Here is a 17,491-nt window from a genome sequence, read left to right on the forward strand (position 1 = left end):
TTTAGGAAAGTATATGGTCACTACATGATTAATTGTACTGCAATAGCTCCCAAAGGCTTCAATCAGGACTCGGGCCCTATTATGCTGGGCCCTGTCAACACACAGAAAGAATCTATACCCTGCAGAGCTTTCAATCTCAAACCTCTCTCCCACTGCTTCCTCCCCACGTTTCTCCACCACATGACCACCACCCCCCATCTCCTCTTTCCCGGCACATACTTCCCAAAATACCAACTCCTTTTTCTCCCACAGGCAGCTCCTGCCTCCTCTAGCATGCTCCAGTCCTGCTGGTGGCTCCGATCTCCTATTTCCACTCCTCCTCTTAGGTAGAAGCCCCTCATGGAGGTAGGTAAGTTGGCTCAGTCTCATTTCCAGCTGTTTTTATAGGCATCCAGGCGCTTGGCAATGGAGCCTGTAAAAGCAACTTGAAGTACCATGTGACCTGCCAGCTGTCCACCGATCAGACACCACTGATGGTCCGTCCAGGTCAAAGTATACAAGATACAACATGAAGGGTGGAGGTGGATTCAGCTAACCCATAAGTCTCCATTATGCCATAGCTGCCAATTGTGACCAGATGTGACATTTCAAATGAGTTGTATCTTATCTACAGCATTAGGGAGTGAGCCAGGCAATCCCCCCCTGACCCATCCATTGAGATTCACTGCTCACCCAGCCAGAAAAAAAGCATAAAGGAATACCAGGAAGGAACAGAGGTATAAACGGTGGATTCCAGAATAGAGTGAGAATCTTTAGACCCCATTTGGACTAACATTCACTCAAGATCAGGTTTGATGAGAAAGTACTTACATTCATACTTGGTGGAAGAGAAATTTGTTCCCATCCAGGAAATACACACCCTCATCCTCAATGTAAATGAACTAGGATAATCCTATTTCAGTATGCTACATACTATTCCTTGCTAAGATCATTAATGTCAGATTTTTTATTTATTTATGTATTTATTGGCAGTTTACCTTTTTTTTTTTTAAACTTTACTGACTCTTTAAATATCAAAAACTCTGTGTAACTGATGTGCTTTTAAGTGGAACACTTCTGTAGCTAGCATTTCATCTGTTGGAATCTGTTGAAGTCAAAATCAAAGGCTATTTTTTAAGTGCTGCCAAACATTACATTTAAGGCCTTAACTTTCCATTCACTGTGAATCAAAACTCCCATTGACTGACTTCAACTGGAGTTGCTTACACAGAGAACTAGCAGGATCTGACCCTTAACAGAGACCACAATCTAAACAAATCGTGTCAAAATCATACAAAGGCCATTGGAATGCAACAGATCCAGTTTAGATTCCCTACATCGCCTGGTTCTAATGGCAGTGGGATGTCTGTGATAACTGTCTTTATCTGACGCATGCATCTAAGGGAGCGTCTAGGCTAGGATCTGAGGACAGAACTCTTGCCCGTGGCTTGGATCAATCACTACCTCCTGTAGTTCGAAGCTGGCGCACTTGTTTCCGATTGAGGCAAGGCACCTGTTTTGTTGGCCAGTCTTCAGAGGCTAACAGAACCTAAGCAGTCTCAAAGGGCTGGGAGGGAGAATGCTGCCAGCACTCACTCTACCAATATGTTAGTGAGGACAAAAGATTATGATGAAGCTCTAACCTTTGTGTGGGTGGTACCCTCTTCCCTGACGTCAGTCTCACAGCTCACCCTGCTTTATGGATAAACAACGCGTAAGGTTAAGATTCTGTCACAGGTATTTTTAGTCAAAGTCAGGGACAGGTCACAGGCAATAAACAAAAATTCATGGAAGCCCGTAACCTGTCCCTGATTATTACTAAAAATAACTGCAGGGAGGGAGGACAAACAGAGCGTTGCCGGGGCTTGCAGCTGTCCCAAGCTGCTGCTCCGGCGGGCCTGGGGCTGGCCACCCGTCAGCTGTTCAGGGCCCCTGAGGCTGGCCACCCGTCAGCTATTCTAGTGACATATACACATCCCGGCCGCTGCTCCAGCAGCCCTGGGGCTGGCCACTGGCCAGCTATTCTGGAGGCCACTGCTCTGGCGGGCCTGGGGCTGGCTGCCGGTCAGCTGCTTGGCAGCCCCGGGGTTGACCACTGGTCAAGCTGTTCAGGTGCCCACCCCCTGGCTGCTTCTCCGGCAGCCCTGAGGCTGGCCCTCAGACAGCTGTTCCAGGGGCTGCTGCTCCAGCCCCAGAAGAAGTTGTGGAGGTCCGGAAAGTCACAGAATCTGAGACCTCTGGGATTACCGTGATTACAATGCGTCTGAGAGTTTTTCAATTCTCCTACTGCGGCCGTGCAGGAAGGCAAAGAGAAAGTTCTTTGCCTCTGCCATCACATCTGCAATTTGTCATAGTAATTCCTAGCAATCATGAGTTATCCCAAGATATGGCCTTTGGAGCTGGCTGTGACATTGCACTCCATATGTTTTAAGGAAATATGCTTATGAGTGTAAATATGATGTAACTGGAATATGCTTTATGCAAAAGGTCTCTTGTAAGGTATCATTAAAAAGCTTATGATCTACTGAGTGTGTTCATCCTACTTGTTTGCATGTATTATTTCTATGTCTGGATTTAGGAGAATAAAGATATAAACTTGTATTACTAATGTAAACGTATTAAGTGGAAGCCATTAATGGTGCTTCAGAATCAGTGACCTGTAAATGGCTCTGTTTACTTGCAAACCTTCCTGGGTACCTGTGGGCCAGCCCTGGAAGAATGGAGGCTGGGGTCTCACAGGACATGTGAACATGTCACCTGACAATGAAATCCATCTTAAACCTGGTACTTTACCATTTAGAAGGAGGGGTGGGGACCCAGAGACACAAAGGATTCCCACCTTGTGCCAAAGCTATAAAAGGGGGTGGAGCAGGACAAGGAGGCTTCCAGTCATGAGAAAACCCCTGCTTACCACCTGAGATGTCTGCTGGAACCAACAAGGACTGTACCAGGGGAAAGGATTGGGCCCAGACTAGGAAGGAGTCTAGTCTGTGAAAGAAGCTGATTGGAACATCTCTGAGGGTGAGATGTTACCTGTAATCAGTTTCTTAATGTATTAGGCTTAGACTTGCGTGGTTTTGCTTTATTTTGCTTGGTGACTTGTATCCTACTTTTTATACTTAATTAAAATCACTTTAGTTTATTAATAAACCCAGAGTAAGTGATTAATACCTTGAGGAACGAAAAGCTGTGTATCTCTCTCTCTATCAGTAATATAGAGGGCGGACAATTTATGAGTTTATCCTGTATAAGCTTTATACCGAGTGAAATGGATTTACTTGGTATTTGGATCCCCTTGGGAACTGGGTTTCTGGGTGCTGGGGATAGGTACCTGCTGAGCTGTTTTCAATTAAGTCTGCAGCTTTGGGGGCATGGACCAGACCCTGGGTCTGTGTTGCAGCAGGCTAGCGTGTCTGGCTCAACAAGACAGGGTTCTGGAGTCCCAAGCTGGCTGGGAAAATGGGCTCAGAGGTAATTTCGGCACATCGAGTCACAGTCCCAAAGGGGGTGTCTGTGACCGAACCCATCATACCAGCCATAGCCAGTGAATAAGGTTCCCCAATTTTTCAGGGAACTTAGTCTATCTGGAACTGTACACAGAAAGAGGTTGAACTGCCCAGGCAGTTGTTGACAGTGCTACGCATCACAAGCTCCCACACAACCACTAGCCAGCTGCCCGTAGATGAGACAGCTCCTCTGCAAAGCAGTCAATACAATCTTGCCATAAGGCAGGCAACATAGCAGCACGAGCAGCAGCATGGTCTAATGCAGAAATCCCCAAACTGTGATTCACAGAATACTTGCTGGTGATTCATGAATGTTAACAATACTTGGTCTCATCCTTTCTGCAAAGAGTGAAAAGTTTAATACAAGTCTGTTCCTAATGGCTTCTGTTACATTACTCTGGTCAAGCAAATCAAAGTATCTGGGGGATATTCGTAAGTGTGTGTGGGGCAAGAGGTAGGGTGAGGATATTAATCCTTCCATACGGCTCAATTACTTAGAATAATAGAACTGGAAGGGACCTCGAGAGGTCATCTAGTCCAGTCCCCTGCACTTAAGGCAGGACTAAGTATTATCTAGACCATCCCTGACAGGTGTTTGTCCAACCTGCTCTTAAAAATCCCCAATGATGGAGATTTCACAAACTCCCTAGGCAATTTATTCCAGTGCTTAACCACTCTGACAGTTAGGAAGTTTTTCCTAATGCCCAACCTAGACCTCCCTTTCTGCAGTTTAAGCCCATTGCTTCTTGTCCTATCCTCATAGGTTAAGAACAACAAATTTTCTCCCTCCTCCTTGTAACAACCTTTTATGTACTTGAAAACTGTTATCATGTCCCCTCTCAGTCTTCTCTTCTCCAGACTAAACAAACCCAAGTTTTTCAATTTTCCCTCATATATCATGTTTTCTAGACCTTTAATCATTTTTGTTGCTCTTCTCTGGACTTTCTCCAGTTTGTCCGCATCTTTCCTGAAATGTGGCGCCCAGAACTGGACCCAATACTCCAGTTTAGGCCTAATCAGCGCGGAGGAGAGCGAAAGAATTACTTCTCATGTCTTGCTTACAATACTCCTGCTAATACATCCCAGAATGATGTTTGGGTTTTTTTGCAACAGGTTACACTGTTGACTCATATTTATCTTGTGATCCACTATGACCCACAAATCCCTTTCCGCAGTACTCCTTCCTAGACAGTCATTTCCCATTTTGTATGTGTGCAACTGATTGTTCTTTCCTAAGTGGAGTACTTTGCATTTGTCTTTATTGAATTTCATCCTATTTTCTTCAGACCATTTCTCCAGTTTGTCCAGATCATTTTGAATTTTAATCCTATCTTCCAAAGCACTTGCAACCCCTCCCAGCTTGGTATGGTCCGCAAACTTTATAAGTGTACTCCCTATATCATTATCTAAATCACTGATGAAGATATTGAACAGAACCGGACCCTGAACCGATCCCTGTGGGACCCCACTTGTTATGCCCTTCCAGCATGACTGTGAACCACTGACAACTACTCTCTGGGAACAATTTTCCAACCAGTTATGCACCCACCTTATAGCAGCTCCATCAAGGTTGTATTACCCTAGTTTGTTTATGAGAAGGTCATGCGAGACAGTACCAAAAGCTTTACTAAAGTCAAGATATACCATATCTACTGCTTCCTTCCTATCCACAAGGCTTGTTACCCTGTCAATGAAAGCTATCAGGTTGGTTTGACATGATTAGTTCTTGACAAATCCATGCTGACTGTGATTTATCACCTTATTATCTTCTAGGTGTTTGCAAATTGATTGCTTAATTATTTGCTCCATTATCTTTCTGGGTACAGAAGTTAAGCTGGCTGGTCTGTAATTCCCCGGGTTGTCCTTATTTCCCTTTTTATAGATGGGCACTATATTAGCCCTTTTCCAATCTTCTGGAATGTCTCCCGTCTTCCATGACTTTTCAAAGATAATTGCTAATGGCTCAGATATCTCCTCAGTCAGCTCCTTGAGTATTCTAGGATGCATTTCATCAGGCCCACTTCATGACACATAATAAAAAAGATGAAAATTAAATAAAGGAAGACCACATTTTAGGGAAAAAAAATGTATACACTATTCAAAGACACACTAATCACGCCTAGACTTGACTAGACAAATTGAAGCTAATGGCCCTTTTTTAATATAGTGGTTTTGCACAGAGATAATCAATGACCAAGGAAGTCATTTACTTCTTTACTGCCGAAGAGAATATAACTGACAACACGACTACATTGGCATTTGGTTTATTATTGTAAATAGCTGCTTTTCTTTTAATCTCATAGTCTCTATTGCAAAAATCCTTCTTCCTCCCTCCCAAACTATCAGAATAAACTAAGAACAAAAGAACATTCAATTAAATTAAAATGGCAAATTCAAAACTGATCAAAGGAAATATTTGATCACACAACGTGAAGTTAGACTGTGGAACTCATTGCCATGGGAAGTTGTTGGAGGCCAAGAATTCAGCTAGATTCAAAAAGGAATTGGACCTCTATATGGATAAACAAGAATATCCAGAGTGATCACAATGAATTACAAACACTTGGGAAAGCTATTAAACCTCATGCTTCATGTCATAAGGCAATTTCCAGCTATTAGAGATCAGGATGAGACCGAACGTGGGTGTGCCTACTGTAAGGTTCTTACACCTTTCTCTGAAGCATCTGGTGCCGGCCAGTGTCAGAGACAGAATACTGTGTTAGATGGCCCTCAGTCTGGCAATTACTATCTTCCTAATGGGCTGCATTAGTGACCAGTGGAAATCTGGGAACTGAAAACATAGCATTTAATGAATATTTGGTAGGATATATTGCACAGACAACCTTAGTTGCCTGTGTTTTTCTGCGGTATTGAGGTTGGGATTTTTTAAAGCACTCAGCATTGGCCTGACTCAACTCCCACTGGAATCAGTGATATAACTCCGAATGATTTAAACAAGAGCACAGTTTAGCCAGTGCTGAGCATTCTTGAAAATTCTACCAAGAGTGTTCAGGGGACATTACACATGCTCCCCGACTTACGCAAGCATTCCGTTCTGGAACGCCTTGCGTAACTCAAATTTTGCGTAAATCGGAATCATATACCCAACAATTACACACACACACATACAAAAAAAAAAAAACCCCACCACCCTCCCATTTCTAGCTTACAGAACTTTTTCCGTAAGTGCAGATTTGCGTAAGTCGGGTTTGCGTAACTTGGGGGGAGTCTGTATAAAAAAAATACATATACTTCACATTTTTAAGTGTTTATGTGATGGCCACCATCTTGGCCAAAGCACTGGAGATCAAACCAGGAACCTCCAGAACTAAAAACATGAGCTGCTACAGCTTGAGCTTAAGTCCCAAGCCCCCCGCGCCAGGGGCTGTAACAACTCATCTCCTCAGTGGATCAGCACACACTCACTGAGGGGTTCCATGTACATAGTTTTAAATTAAGTCTTGTTATGCCTTCTTTACTCAATATTTTCTATTAGTCACTAGCCACAAAATGGGAACGGGAAGTGCTTTGATAAAGCGAGTTTCGCTGTGGCTTGTGGAAATACATCTGTACCCTGTGCTGACTCTGCAAAGGAGCAACAAAGGACAAGTTTAAATCTGGGATGCTTGATACACTGGTCATAGCAAGTGTCTTTGCAAGTCCTCCCTGCACTGAGAATACCATGGTCTTCACCTTCCCCTGCCCTTCTCCAAGGTCCCAATTTTAAAACTTCTCTGCACCCAGTTTCCAACTACAGCTCCTCCACTGAGATTATCTTCCCCCCTTTCCCCTTCAGCCTCCATGCTCACACCCATGCCATGTTTCCCTCTATTATGACCGCATGCACTGTTCTGTTTACCACTTTGGTAATTTAAGACTGACAGTGTTGAGGGGAGATGCGCCCAGTCTGGGCAATGTCACAACAAGATGCAGACTGTAGGAACAGAATTTCTTGGAAGGCTGAAAACAAAAAGATCACCTAGGTACAGCGGAGATGGAAATGTGGGGGACCTGATTGCTACACACTGTACTGTGTTAGCCTAATTTGGGTTTTTCTCAATACCCTGCATACATCAGCAGGTTGGTACTACACCACATGGAGCTACAAGAGAGATACAGTTTAGTTTGGAAAGGTTATGCCTCCTATGCTTGGTGGACTTCCTGACATTTCTATAGTGCCTTTCATCAGAGTATGTTAAAGCTTCTACAGACATTAGACTAAATTGCACAGTTTGCCTGTGAGGTAGGTATACATCATTACACTCTTCTTACAGAAAGAAGAAACTGAAGGACGGGGAATTAAATGATTGCTCAAAGTCACACAGCAAGTCAGAGGTACAGTCAGGAAAAGAAACCAGAAGTCACGTCTCTCAGTTCTGATCTCTCACCACAGGATAACATTGATTCCCATTTCTCAATTGTGGAACGGTCTGTGACAAAGGATGTCCTGAATGAAGGGACTGGCCAATTCCACACTGATACTAATAGGCCCTGCATTAAAATACAAACCTTAAAAAGTATGCTGTGAACAGCTAAGACTGCCAGAACAAACAATTTAGTTTATATTTAGGTGCCTTTTCCCACCACTCAATGTTTTATTACCTGTTTGTATTTAAACTAGGAATTTCTTGGGATAGGCCTAGATTTTGGGGCTCAGGCTGGAGCTCTTGAGTTTTTTAGATCCTTTCTAGCCACAACTGCCTTCAATAAGCATTCGCATTAATCTTTTTCTGGCCAGGGACAGAAGAATAATCAGGGTTGTTGTTATTGTTTTGTCAGGTGCCACAGAGATTAAACATAAATAAAGCATCCAACATCTGCAATTCAAACACCCGTGAACTTTGAATTCAACCTGGGTTTTCCAAAACCAGTCTCAATCTCTATTTTGTGCTTATACAGCTAGACGTGGATTCAACTCTTTACACTCAGTTTAGTTTCTATTGACCCTTAAATAATAAAATGGGTTAGGACTGGATTTTCAAAGCATCCTAAAATATTAGGTGCTCAAACTCCATTGAAATTTAAGGGGATTTAAGTAACCAAATCCCTTAAGATCTTTGAAATCTCACCTTAGAGCTTTATTTTAAGTTTATTATATTGATCAGCTGTTATTTACTGTCCATCAATGTAAAAATATACCCCCCACTTTTACTATCCCAGCAATACAGAATAGAAAGAACAAGTTCCCAGATTTAGAAATGAGATTTTCAAAGGCACAAAGGGCAGATAGGCACCCAACTCCCATGCAATTGAGGCACCGAACTCCCCTTTATGGCTTCACAAATCTCCCCCGTCATTTCCAAATTGGTGCCAAAGAGGAATCCACGCATGCTCTGCTGAGTCCTAATGCACAGGAGCCTACTCCTTTGTTCTTACCGGGGAAGGCTGTTATTTCATAAAGGGGTAGCAGTCTACAGCATTAAAATTAGGTGACATCTGTCAGGAATCATTAGAAAGGCTGGTGCATGTTCTTTGGATGGTTTGGCAGAAGTTAAACTATTTCATCTGCCTCTCTCTGGGAAACCTGGAAGATTTCCTACAGTATCTTTTGTTTTCAGGAGTCTGAGAAAAACTACACGCGGTCACGCAGATAATTAAACAGAACTCTCAGAAACTGGAGCTCTGATGCCCAAGTACTTTGGGCTTGACTAAGCCCAGGGTTACACCAGCTTTCTGCAGCATAACCTCGGATATGGGGGAGCCTGTTGAAGAAAGTCTGACTGGCTGCAGTGGAACAAGCTGGCCAAAACACTTGTTTTGTTGGGGGGGGGGGGGGGGGGGGAAATGAGGCAGGAATTGGCTACTGCAGCTCTCAAAGGGTGCAGAACAGGCCAGGGAGAGGGAAACGGTCAGGATGCCCAAAGATGTGCTTATTCAAAGAGTCCTGTATCCAGCCTCCACCAGCCCTGGTGACAACATAAAGCTGCCCTTCCCCATAGGAAGGCAGTAGTGCAAACAGCACCTCTCCTCCTCCTGAGCATTTCCAATGGGGTGCAGCTGCGCCCACTGGCTCTAAATCTATCCGCTCTTTGTGGCAGGTGCCATGACTACCTCTATGGGCTTGTCTTCAATACGGAGCTTAAATCGGTGCTGCTGCAATCAATGCAGTGGCTTCGATTTAGCGGGTCTAGTGAAGACACACTCAATCGATGGAGAGCGCTCGCCCATCGATTTCTGTACTCCACCTCGACGAGAGGTGGAAGCAATGTCGGTGGTAGAGCACGTAACTCAAATTGGGTTGCTTAGATCGACCGGCAGCTGTAATGCAGACCAGGCCTATGTCTGTAAAGGGCCTAGCACAATAGGACCCTGATCAGAGCAAGTGTATATAATCATAAAATAAACATTTATTAATAACCACCACCAACACCACGGCATACTCTATGAAGGATATTAAAAGGAAATATTTTCCAAACATGCCAGAAGGTGCGGCAGATCTATAAGCAAGTCAGATGTACCTACAGTAACAGCCTTTGGGTTATGTCTACACTACAAATCTAAGTCGACCTACATTAGTTCAACTTACAGCCACCGCAGTAGTTACTGTGGTGGTGCATGTCCACACTACCCTCCTTGGGTCGGTGGTGCGTGTCCTCACCAGGAGTGCTTCCACTGACCTATGAGGGACAGTGTGGGGAACTGAGAGCCCAGTCTCTCAGCTCTGCTGGCAGCTCCCTGCCAGGGGCCTGGCTGCCCCACAGGCTCCCGGTGGGCTGCCCCATGCCTGTTCCCCGCTGGGAATGGGGGGAAACTGCCGAGGGTTCCTTGCCCCCCACCCCATTCCCTGCCGGGAGCAGGGGGAAGCCGCCCGGGGCTTCTTGCCATCTGGGAGTGGAGTCCCACTGCCCCAGCTTCTAACCCCACCATCCTGCCTGCTCCCCGGGACCCAGGCAGCTTTGTCAATTTCACAGCTCACTGCCCAGCTCCAAACTAGGGGTGGGCAGGATCCAAAACCACCCCGGCTCCCAGTTGGGAGCAGGGGTCGGAAGCTGCCCCGGTTTCAGCTCCCAACTAGGAGTGGGGGAAAGCCTCCTGGGTTTCTCACCCCAGCTCCCAGTTAGGAGCAGGGTCCAGCCGCCCAGATCTCTAGGGGAGCAGGGGCTTTTTTTTGTCAATTTGAGGGCTCCTGTCATGAAATTGACAAGACAGGCGATGTAAGGGATGTAGTGTCTACACAGACTCGGTGTCACCCTAACTACACTGACATAAGCCTTACGCCTCTCGTGGAGGTGGAGTTATGATGTCGGTGTAGTAAGGCACTTAGATCAGTGGGAGGAAGGTTGTAGTGTAGACACTGACATAATTAGGATGACATAAGGGGCCTTATGTCGACCTAACTGTGTAGTGTAAACCAGCCCTTTGTCTCACAATGTAACTTTAATAGGAATTATAAATTAACAGACTATTTATCTGTAGTCACAAGTCTGGTTGCAATTCAGTACCAAAACCGTGAAATAAAACACTAAATGGGAGATTAGACTGGCCTTTGTTCTGTTGTAAAAGGTTCTGCTATGTAGGATGACTGAGCCTGTCTGCCGCATAGCTATCTGCTTAGGTCAGCAACATTTGATGTTCCTGCTCTGCTGTGGTGTTTTGCGGGCTCCAGTAGTGGTGAAAGCAACAGATTGTTCAAATGCAAGTTCCATGTTTGCTTTAACTTCCTCAGTGTATAAATTATTTAGAAGAAACTGCACAAAGAAAGTCAGACGCTCAATCACTGAATAAGACTAAGGCAGTTTGGTTACAGTGCTCAATAACTTCAGTCACTCTAATTTACTGAGACATTCAAAAGCAAGCCTCATTTTAGCAAGCTATTATGAGACCCACTGGCTGGATTAAACCACACCCTTGCAAAGAACAGTGAAAGTTAAAATCAAATCTTGACCAAATCATGAAAAAGAAGCTCTGTATTTCTTTGTCAAATATCTAAGATTATGCAGAACACAACAGAACTGATACTTGTACAGAGCAAAAGCCCAAACACAATGTCCACACAATACTTTTACTTTTCTAACTAAAGCAATCCGAATCTTTAAAATACTCTTGCTTTTACAGGAAACTTTTCAGAGTGTATTATTTGCCTGGCAGTACTTGTTAACCTCAGTCCCTCATTGTTGACTAGCAATGTGACAAAAGCACCTCTTACTCAATAAGTTCCAAAATTTCAAAACAAAAACACTAACCACTGCCAGTGAAAGAAATATCTGCCAATTTTAAAAGTCACTGAGTTATTCACTGGCCAAACTGTTAGGACACTGAAGTGAGGGGGGAAAACAAGCAAATTATGACTGAAATGACCTCACAAGGAAAGTATTTCTCTTTCAGGGATGTTTACCTCGTAAATGTGGCTTACAAACTCTTTTATTAACACCACTGAGAAACATCAAGACTAAGGGACAATCAGAGTTTTATACAACTAGTTCACTTTTGTACATACACAAGTCATTGTCTGTTAGTATAATGTGTGTATCCATCCAACTATTTCACTTTTGTGCATACATAAATCCTTCTCTGTTAGTAAAATGTGAACCCAATCATCCAGTTCATTTTCAGACATTTATAAAAAACTTACAGACAGAGGGACACAGAAATCCAGAGATTAGCATCTCCCTCTCCTTTTTATAAAAATCTCGTTTATATCACAACACCAAGTGGAGACAGTGCAAATTGCCGATAGTGAATGAGAGAGTATTTGGATAGTAAGTTATGAAATCTCTCCATGTCACCATCTGTTGTTCATTTCCAATGTATTTTAATTTTATGGTTGCCGTATATGATTAACATATGGGGGGGTGCATCTGTGTGTGTGTATGTACACTGTTTTAAATAAATACAAAAAATATTTCCACACACGTCAGAGAAAAACTGCAGGGTTGAATCCGCCAATGTAATATTTCAGCACTGAAATTAAAAAAAAAATTAGTCACTTGTAAATTAAGTCCAACATTCACCATTATAGTTTTAAGACAACTTCTCAAAAACTCTTTTCATTCTAACATAGTTGTATGGAACTTTTGTATTTAAAAACACAAAAACAAAAACACAAAAATCAGTGGTTTTGAATTTTGCTAGAAAAATCTATATCGCCAAATCTGGTTCAAAGACTCAGACCACAGATTCAGAATTATTTTTTTTACATGCCCTGAAAAGAGAGAGACAATGTTTTCTTACCTATTTGGTCTTCTGGAATCAGTGACTCAATGGGGGGGTCCAGTTCAGAGCTTTGTGACAAATAGTTCTTAACTTGTGTCATGAACTGCCGAATCGTCTGTAACATGTCAGTACTCGAAACATGGCATTCCTTGTTTTCCTGGAGAAAGCTGACATAGTCCTGCACCAGGCACCCAAAATAAGTGCGCTTGTCCTGGGACAGCTCTGCAATTTTCTTGATCATCCTCTTTTCAGGGGTCATGAAAGAACTGAACACCCCACTTACTTTCCTCAGCTGAGATTTCACAATCTTGGGGAGAACAAATGAACTGTTCCGTTTCTTTTTGGGCTTCAAAGGGGGTGCCATGCTTTCCTGGTCACTTTCCCCTTCAAAGTCCTCCAGGCTGCTGTTAGTGTCCCCTTCGTAGCCAAACAATGGCATACTACGATCAAAATCGAGCGAGTCGGATGAGGAGGTGGAAATACTCATGTCGCTCAGTCTCTGCCTGCCTCCATTCCACGGTACTTGTGACTCAGAGTTTGTAGCCAAGGTCTTTCTGCAAGCTGCTAAATTTTGCTCACACAGGGCTTCACCTGGAACGCTCGCAGTTTCTGACCCACGCACTGAGTTATGACTAGATCGAATTACTGCCACGGTCTTTGCATTACCTTCCCCTTCTAAGCAAACAGCCTGCTTCTTTAGACGAGGAGGCGGAACAGGGGTTGGTTTCTTCTGCAGCAAATCCAAGTTCCTATGTTTGTTATGGTTGACTGTTCCTGGCATGCTCGCCTGCTTTATAGTCCTGGAGAGCTGTGGACTTGTGAGAAGGCTATTAATAGAAGGTGGTGGAGGTCTGGGTGGGGGGGAGCGAGGCTTCTCTGTCCCATTCACATCTTGAGTTCTTGGGCTCTGCCTTTTCAAACTTCCACTAACATCCTGGCTGTGCACTTTTAAGAAGAGAGGATTAATAAAACACAAGGCTCCGTTGGTCTGGCTGCACTCCAGCTCCGAAGGCGTTCTGGTTCTTATAGAATGCACTCCATTTATAAGGCAGAGCTGATGTGAGTCTTTGCAAGCATTGTCTGAGGGCAGAGGCCTACGGGGAGGTGAAGGATTTGGGGGGTTGTTGTTTGCCGGAGAGCTCCAAAAATCTGAAAATCATTATTGTGTTAACATAAGAATTTAGATATTATGCAGTTGGCTTTCAGAACATTAAACTCAATAGAACAAGGTTGAAGCGTGGAAAACTTTAAACAAGCTTTTATTTTTAACAAATTTTCTTAATAAGCCTCATAAAACACTGCCAGACACAACTGAATGCTAAACCTTCAGGCTGCAGCTATTTGTCTACAGAGTTTATAAATATCTTGGCCAATGTGAATCTTCATAGCAAATAAATTGGGATATACCGAAAAGAATGATTGCTATAAAGTATCCATTATTCCTGTTTTGAGACTGAAATAGACCCTGAGCTAATACCCCCAGCCTTGATTAGAAAATAAGAGCCAGATTTTCAGCTTGTGTTAATCAGCGTAGCTCCACTAACATCAGCAGGACTATGCTGATTTACGAAGGTTAAGCCCTGGGAATTTGCAAAAAAAACTGTATTTTTGTTTGGAGTAAAAAATTAAACAAGCTGAGCATGACGAGGTTGGAATCAGATTTTTGTCCCCTTGGCAGATACTATCTTTAGTCATGCTGATCAGGCATTCGGGTCTGTGTTTCAACCTGCAGCTGTGCATTTGTAATAATTACACAATTTGTTTGAGATTTTAAGATACTCAGCAGCACATAAATAGTTGAATATGCAGGACCATCAGCAAAAAATGTGTACTGACACTAACACTAAAATCTGTACGAACTTGACAAATTGTAACTGAAGTCTCCTCATAGCCCTCAGTAATACATCTGTGGGAGTCTATGGAAATCAGACAACAGTTCCTTCAGCAACCTCAGACTCCTGCGATCTATACTGCAGGTGTTCAACATGCTTCGGCTTGACTAGCTCAAAAATGAAGTCATCAGACAGAAATAAATTCGGGCACTAACTGACAACTACATTCAAAAACTATCTAGCTGCTTATATGGCCCCTATTATCACAGCAACTGAGTGTGTCGCACACAAATGAATTTAACATAAGAACAGCCAGACTGGGTCAGACCAAAGATTCATCTAGCCCAGTATCCTGTCCTCTGACAGTAGCCAATGCCAGGTGCTTCAGAGGGAATGAACAGAACAGGGAATCATGAAGTGATCCATCCTCGGTCGCCCATTCCCAGCTTCTGGCAAACAGAAGCTAGGGACACCATCCCTGCCCATCCTGGCTAATAGTCACTGATGGACCCAGCTTCCATGAATTTATCTAGTTCTTTTGTGAACCCTGTTATAGTCTTGGCCTTCACAGGAGTTCCACAGGTTGACTGTGTTGTGTGAAGAAATATATCCTTTTGTTTGTTTTAAACCTGCTGCCTATTAATTTCATTTGGTGAGCCCTAGTTCTTGTGTTATGAGAAGTAAACAACACTTCCTTCCAATTGGTCTTCACAATACCCCATGAGGCAGAGAAATGCTATTAACCCCATTTTACATATGAGAAACTGAGGCAGAGACACTAAGTGACTCATCCAAGGTCACATCAGAAGTCTGTGGTGGAGCAGGAAATTGAAATTGGGGCTTCTGACTCCCATGCTTACACCTAGCAACTAGAGCATTCCTCTCTCAGCTTTCGAACATATTATTATTATTTTCAAAACCAAGGGCAGAAATTCAGCCAGAGGAAGTCTAGGGATAGGGGTTACAGACCTGCAGCACACAAGCAGTGGTGCTCTCGGGTATTCTATCTGCACAGGACAAACACAAGCACAATAACTCTAGGTATGGATGTGGTGGAGAGCTTGTGAGCAGTGGCATATGCACCCCCTTTGGACAGATTCCTCTAGTACATGTTGCCATCAGGTGTACAAGGGGCTGAGATTCCAATGACACCCCAACCCAGCTCATCATGCCCTTCTTTGGGTACAGTGACCTAACAAACTCCCCCAAGAGAGTGCTTGCCCCCTCGCCTGGCTGCAGCATGTGTAAGTCTAAACTTTCATTAGTTACCTAAAGCTACAGATTATCAATGCAAAAGACAACACTCTTCAGCACACTTTACACTGACTTCAGTGACCAGAGTCTTATAAAATGATCACCAGGGTTACTGCTGCAAACAAAATCCAGAGCCACCTCAGGGGCTCACTGCAGAGTAAAATCCTGTGAAGATCCTTGTGTTCAAGTCATATTACAGAGCAAATCGCTGTGCTGGGAAAGGGCACACAAAAGTTTACTGGGCCAAATTCTGCTCTCAGTTAAATGGGTATGAGGGCCAGAGTGCCCTCAACTCCCACTGACTTCAAAGAGAATTCAGCATGGCCTGGAGGTGCTCAACACTATCTGTTTCAGGTCCATGTTCAAATTCTGCTAGGTTTCAGTTCTGCTTTAGGCTCAAGGCACATTTTGGGATGTGCCCGTATTTGTTTTAGCAGTGGAACTAAGCATTTGCTAGGGACACGCCCCTGTATTTTCCCTCCCACTTGAAAATACTCATCATACTAATGTGAATACATATACTTCACATGTGTTTCTACTTGCATTCAGATCAGCACACCTCTGAACAGTCAGTCCTAAATCGCTTTGCAAATGTAAGCATGTGCCAATCGGAGTACAGAATGCTGTTCATGATGAATTCCGTTCAAAATCTTCCAGCAATTACCAAACTAAGAGCTATGCTGTACAAGCCAATAACTGCCATTCCACTTTCAGCTGCATCTGCTCTAACCTACAATGCATGTGGGACTGCACCAAACTCTGCTCTCAGGACTATGGGACTGTATTTGGATCAGTCTGAGGTGTTCTGTGGGACAGAGTGCATACAGCTAGACAGAAAGTAGGGGGCAGCAGTACAGCAAACCAAATCACGGAGGCTTATCGGCAGGATAGGAAGGCAATAGACTGCCACTAAGTGGGATAATTAAGCTACTTGCAACAACAAAAAGCAACAGAGGGTCCTGTGGCACCTTTAAGACTAACAGAAGTATTGGGAGCATAAGCTTTCGTGGGTAAGAACCTCACTTCTTCAGATGCAAACAAGCAAAACAAACAAACAACAAAATCATCTTTGCCATCGTTTACCGATTTTTTGCATAAAGACTATTTTACTGATACGGTTACAATGACAAAGGGCAATAAACCTATGTAAATAGTCATACTTACTCAGTCCCAGCTGAGCAAAGTCTTCAAGTTCAGCTTCTGTCTTTGCTGCCGCAATAGCATGAGGCAATTTCAAGGTGAATGGCAGGACATCCCTTATTTTAAAAGAAAGAACAGTATTGGTAATTTTTGCTGTTATTTCCATATTTTAAATTTTTCATTATTTCCAGCATATGCAATGACAACAGGTCAGATTCTCATTTCCAGCAAAGCTACTTTGAACTGCTCTGGCAGTTGAAAGGGGCCATAAAGTGAGTATGATGTAATCAACAATCCTTTAAACCCCACTGGTGTAAAGAAACTTTAGGGTAAATGAGAATCAGTCCCCCGATGTTCCTTTCTTCTGGACTGACTCTCCCTGTTCCACCCACTTTTCCTCTTATTACAGCAGTAGCTTTTCCACTGGTCTTTTAGAGTACATCAGTCTGATTATTGAAACATTCATCTGCCAAAATCAGCACTTTACCCAAAATTCCTATTTGTGAATAAAACTTGAGTTTTGTTCCAATTTAACCTCCAGTTTTCAAAAATAACCTGAATGGGTATTTAGGACAGAGAGTACAGAAGTGCTTGTAAACTCTGTCAGTCTGAACATACCTCTAGTTT

At 43.4% G+C, this 17,491-nt stretch overlaps 1 protein-coding gene across 4 annotated transcripts in view; it reads right to left on the reverse strand.

Moving 5' to 3' along the window:
• RIN2 (Ras and Rab interactor 2) overlaps positions 1-17,491 on the reverse strand; it is a 114,370-nt gene that overhangs the window by 12,256 nt on the left and 84,623 nt on the right. For all 4 annotated transcript variants that reach the window (XM_054024004.1, XM_054024002.1, XM_054024003.1 and 1 more), the window contains 2 exons: positions 16,889-16,980; positions 12,657-13,787 (listed from right to left, as the gene is read on the reverse strand). In XM_054024004.1, the coding sequence (XP_053879979.1) occupies positions 12,657-13,787; positions 16,889-16,980 (1,223 nt within the window). The remainder of the gene's footprint in view (positions 1-12,656; positions 13,788-16,888; positions 16,981-17,491) is intronic.

Source organism: Malaclemys terrapin, chromosome 3 (genome assembly GCF_027887155.1).
Source record: "Malaclemys terrapin pileata isolate rMalTer1 chromosome 3, rMalTer1.hap1, whole genome shotgun sequence".
Lineage (NCBI taxonomy): Eukaryota > Metazoa > Chordata > Testudines > Emydidae > Malaclemys > Malaclemys terrapin.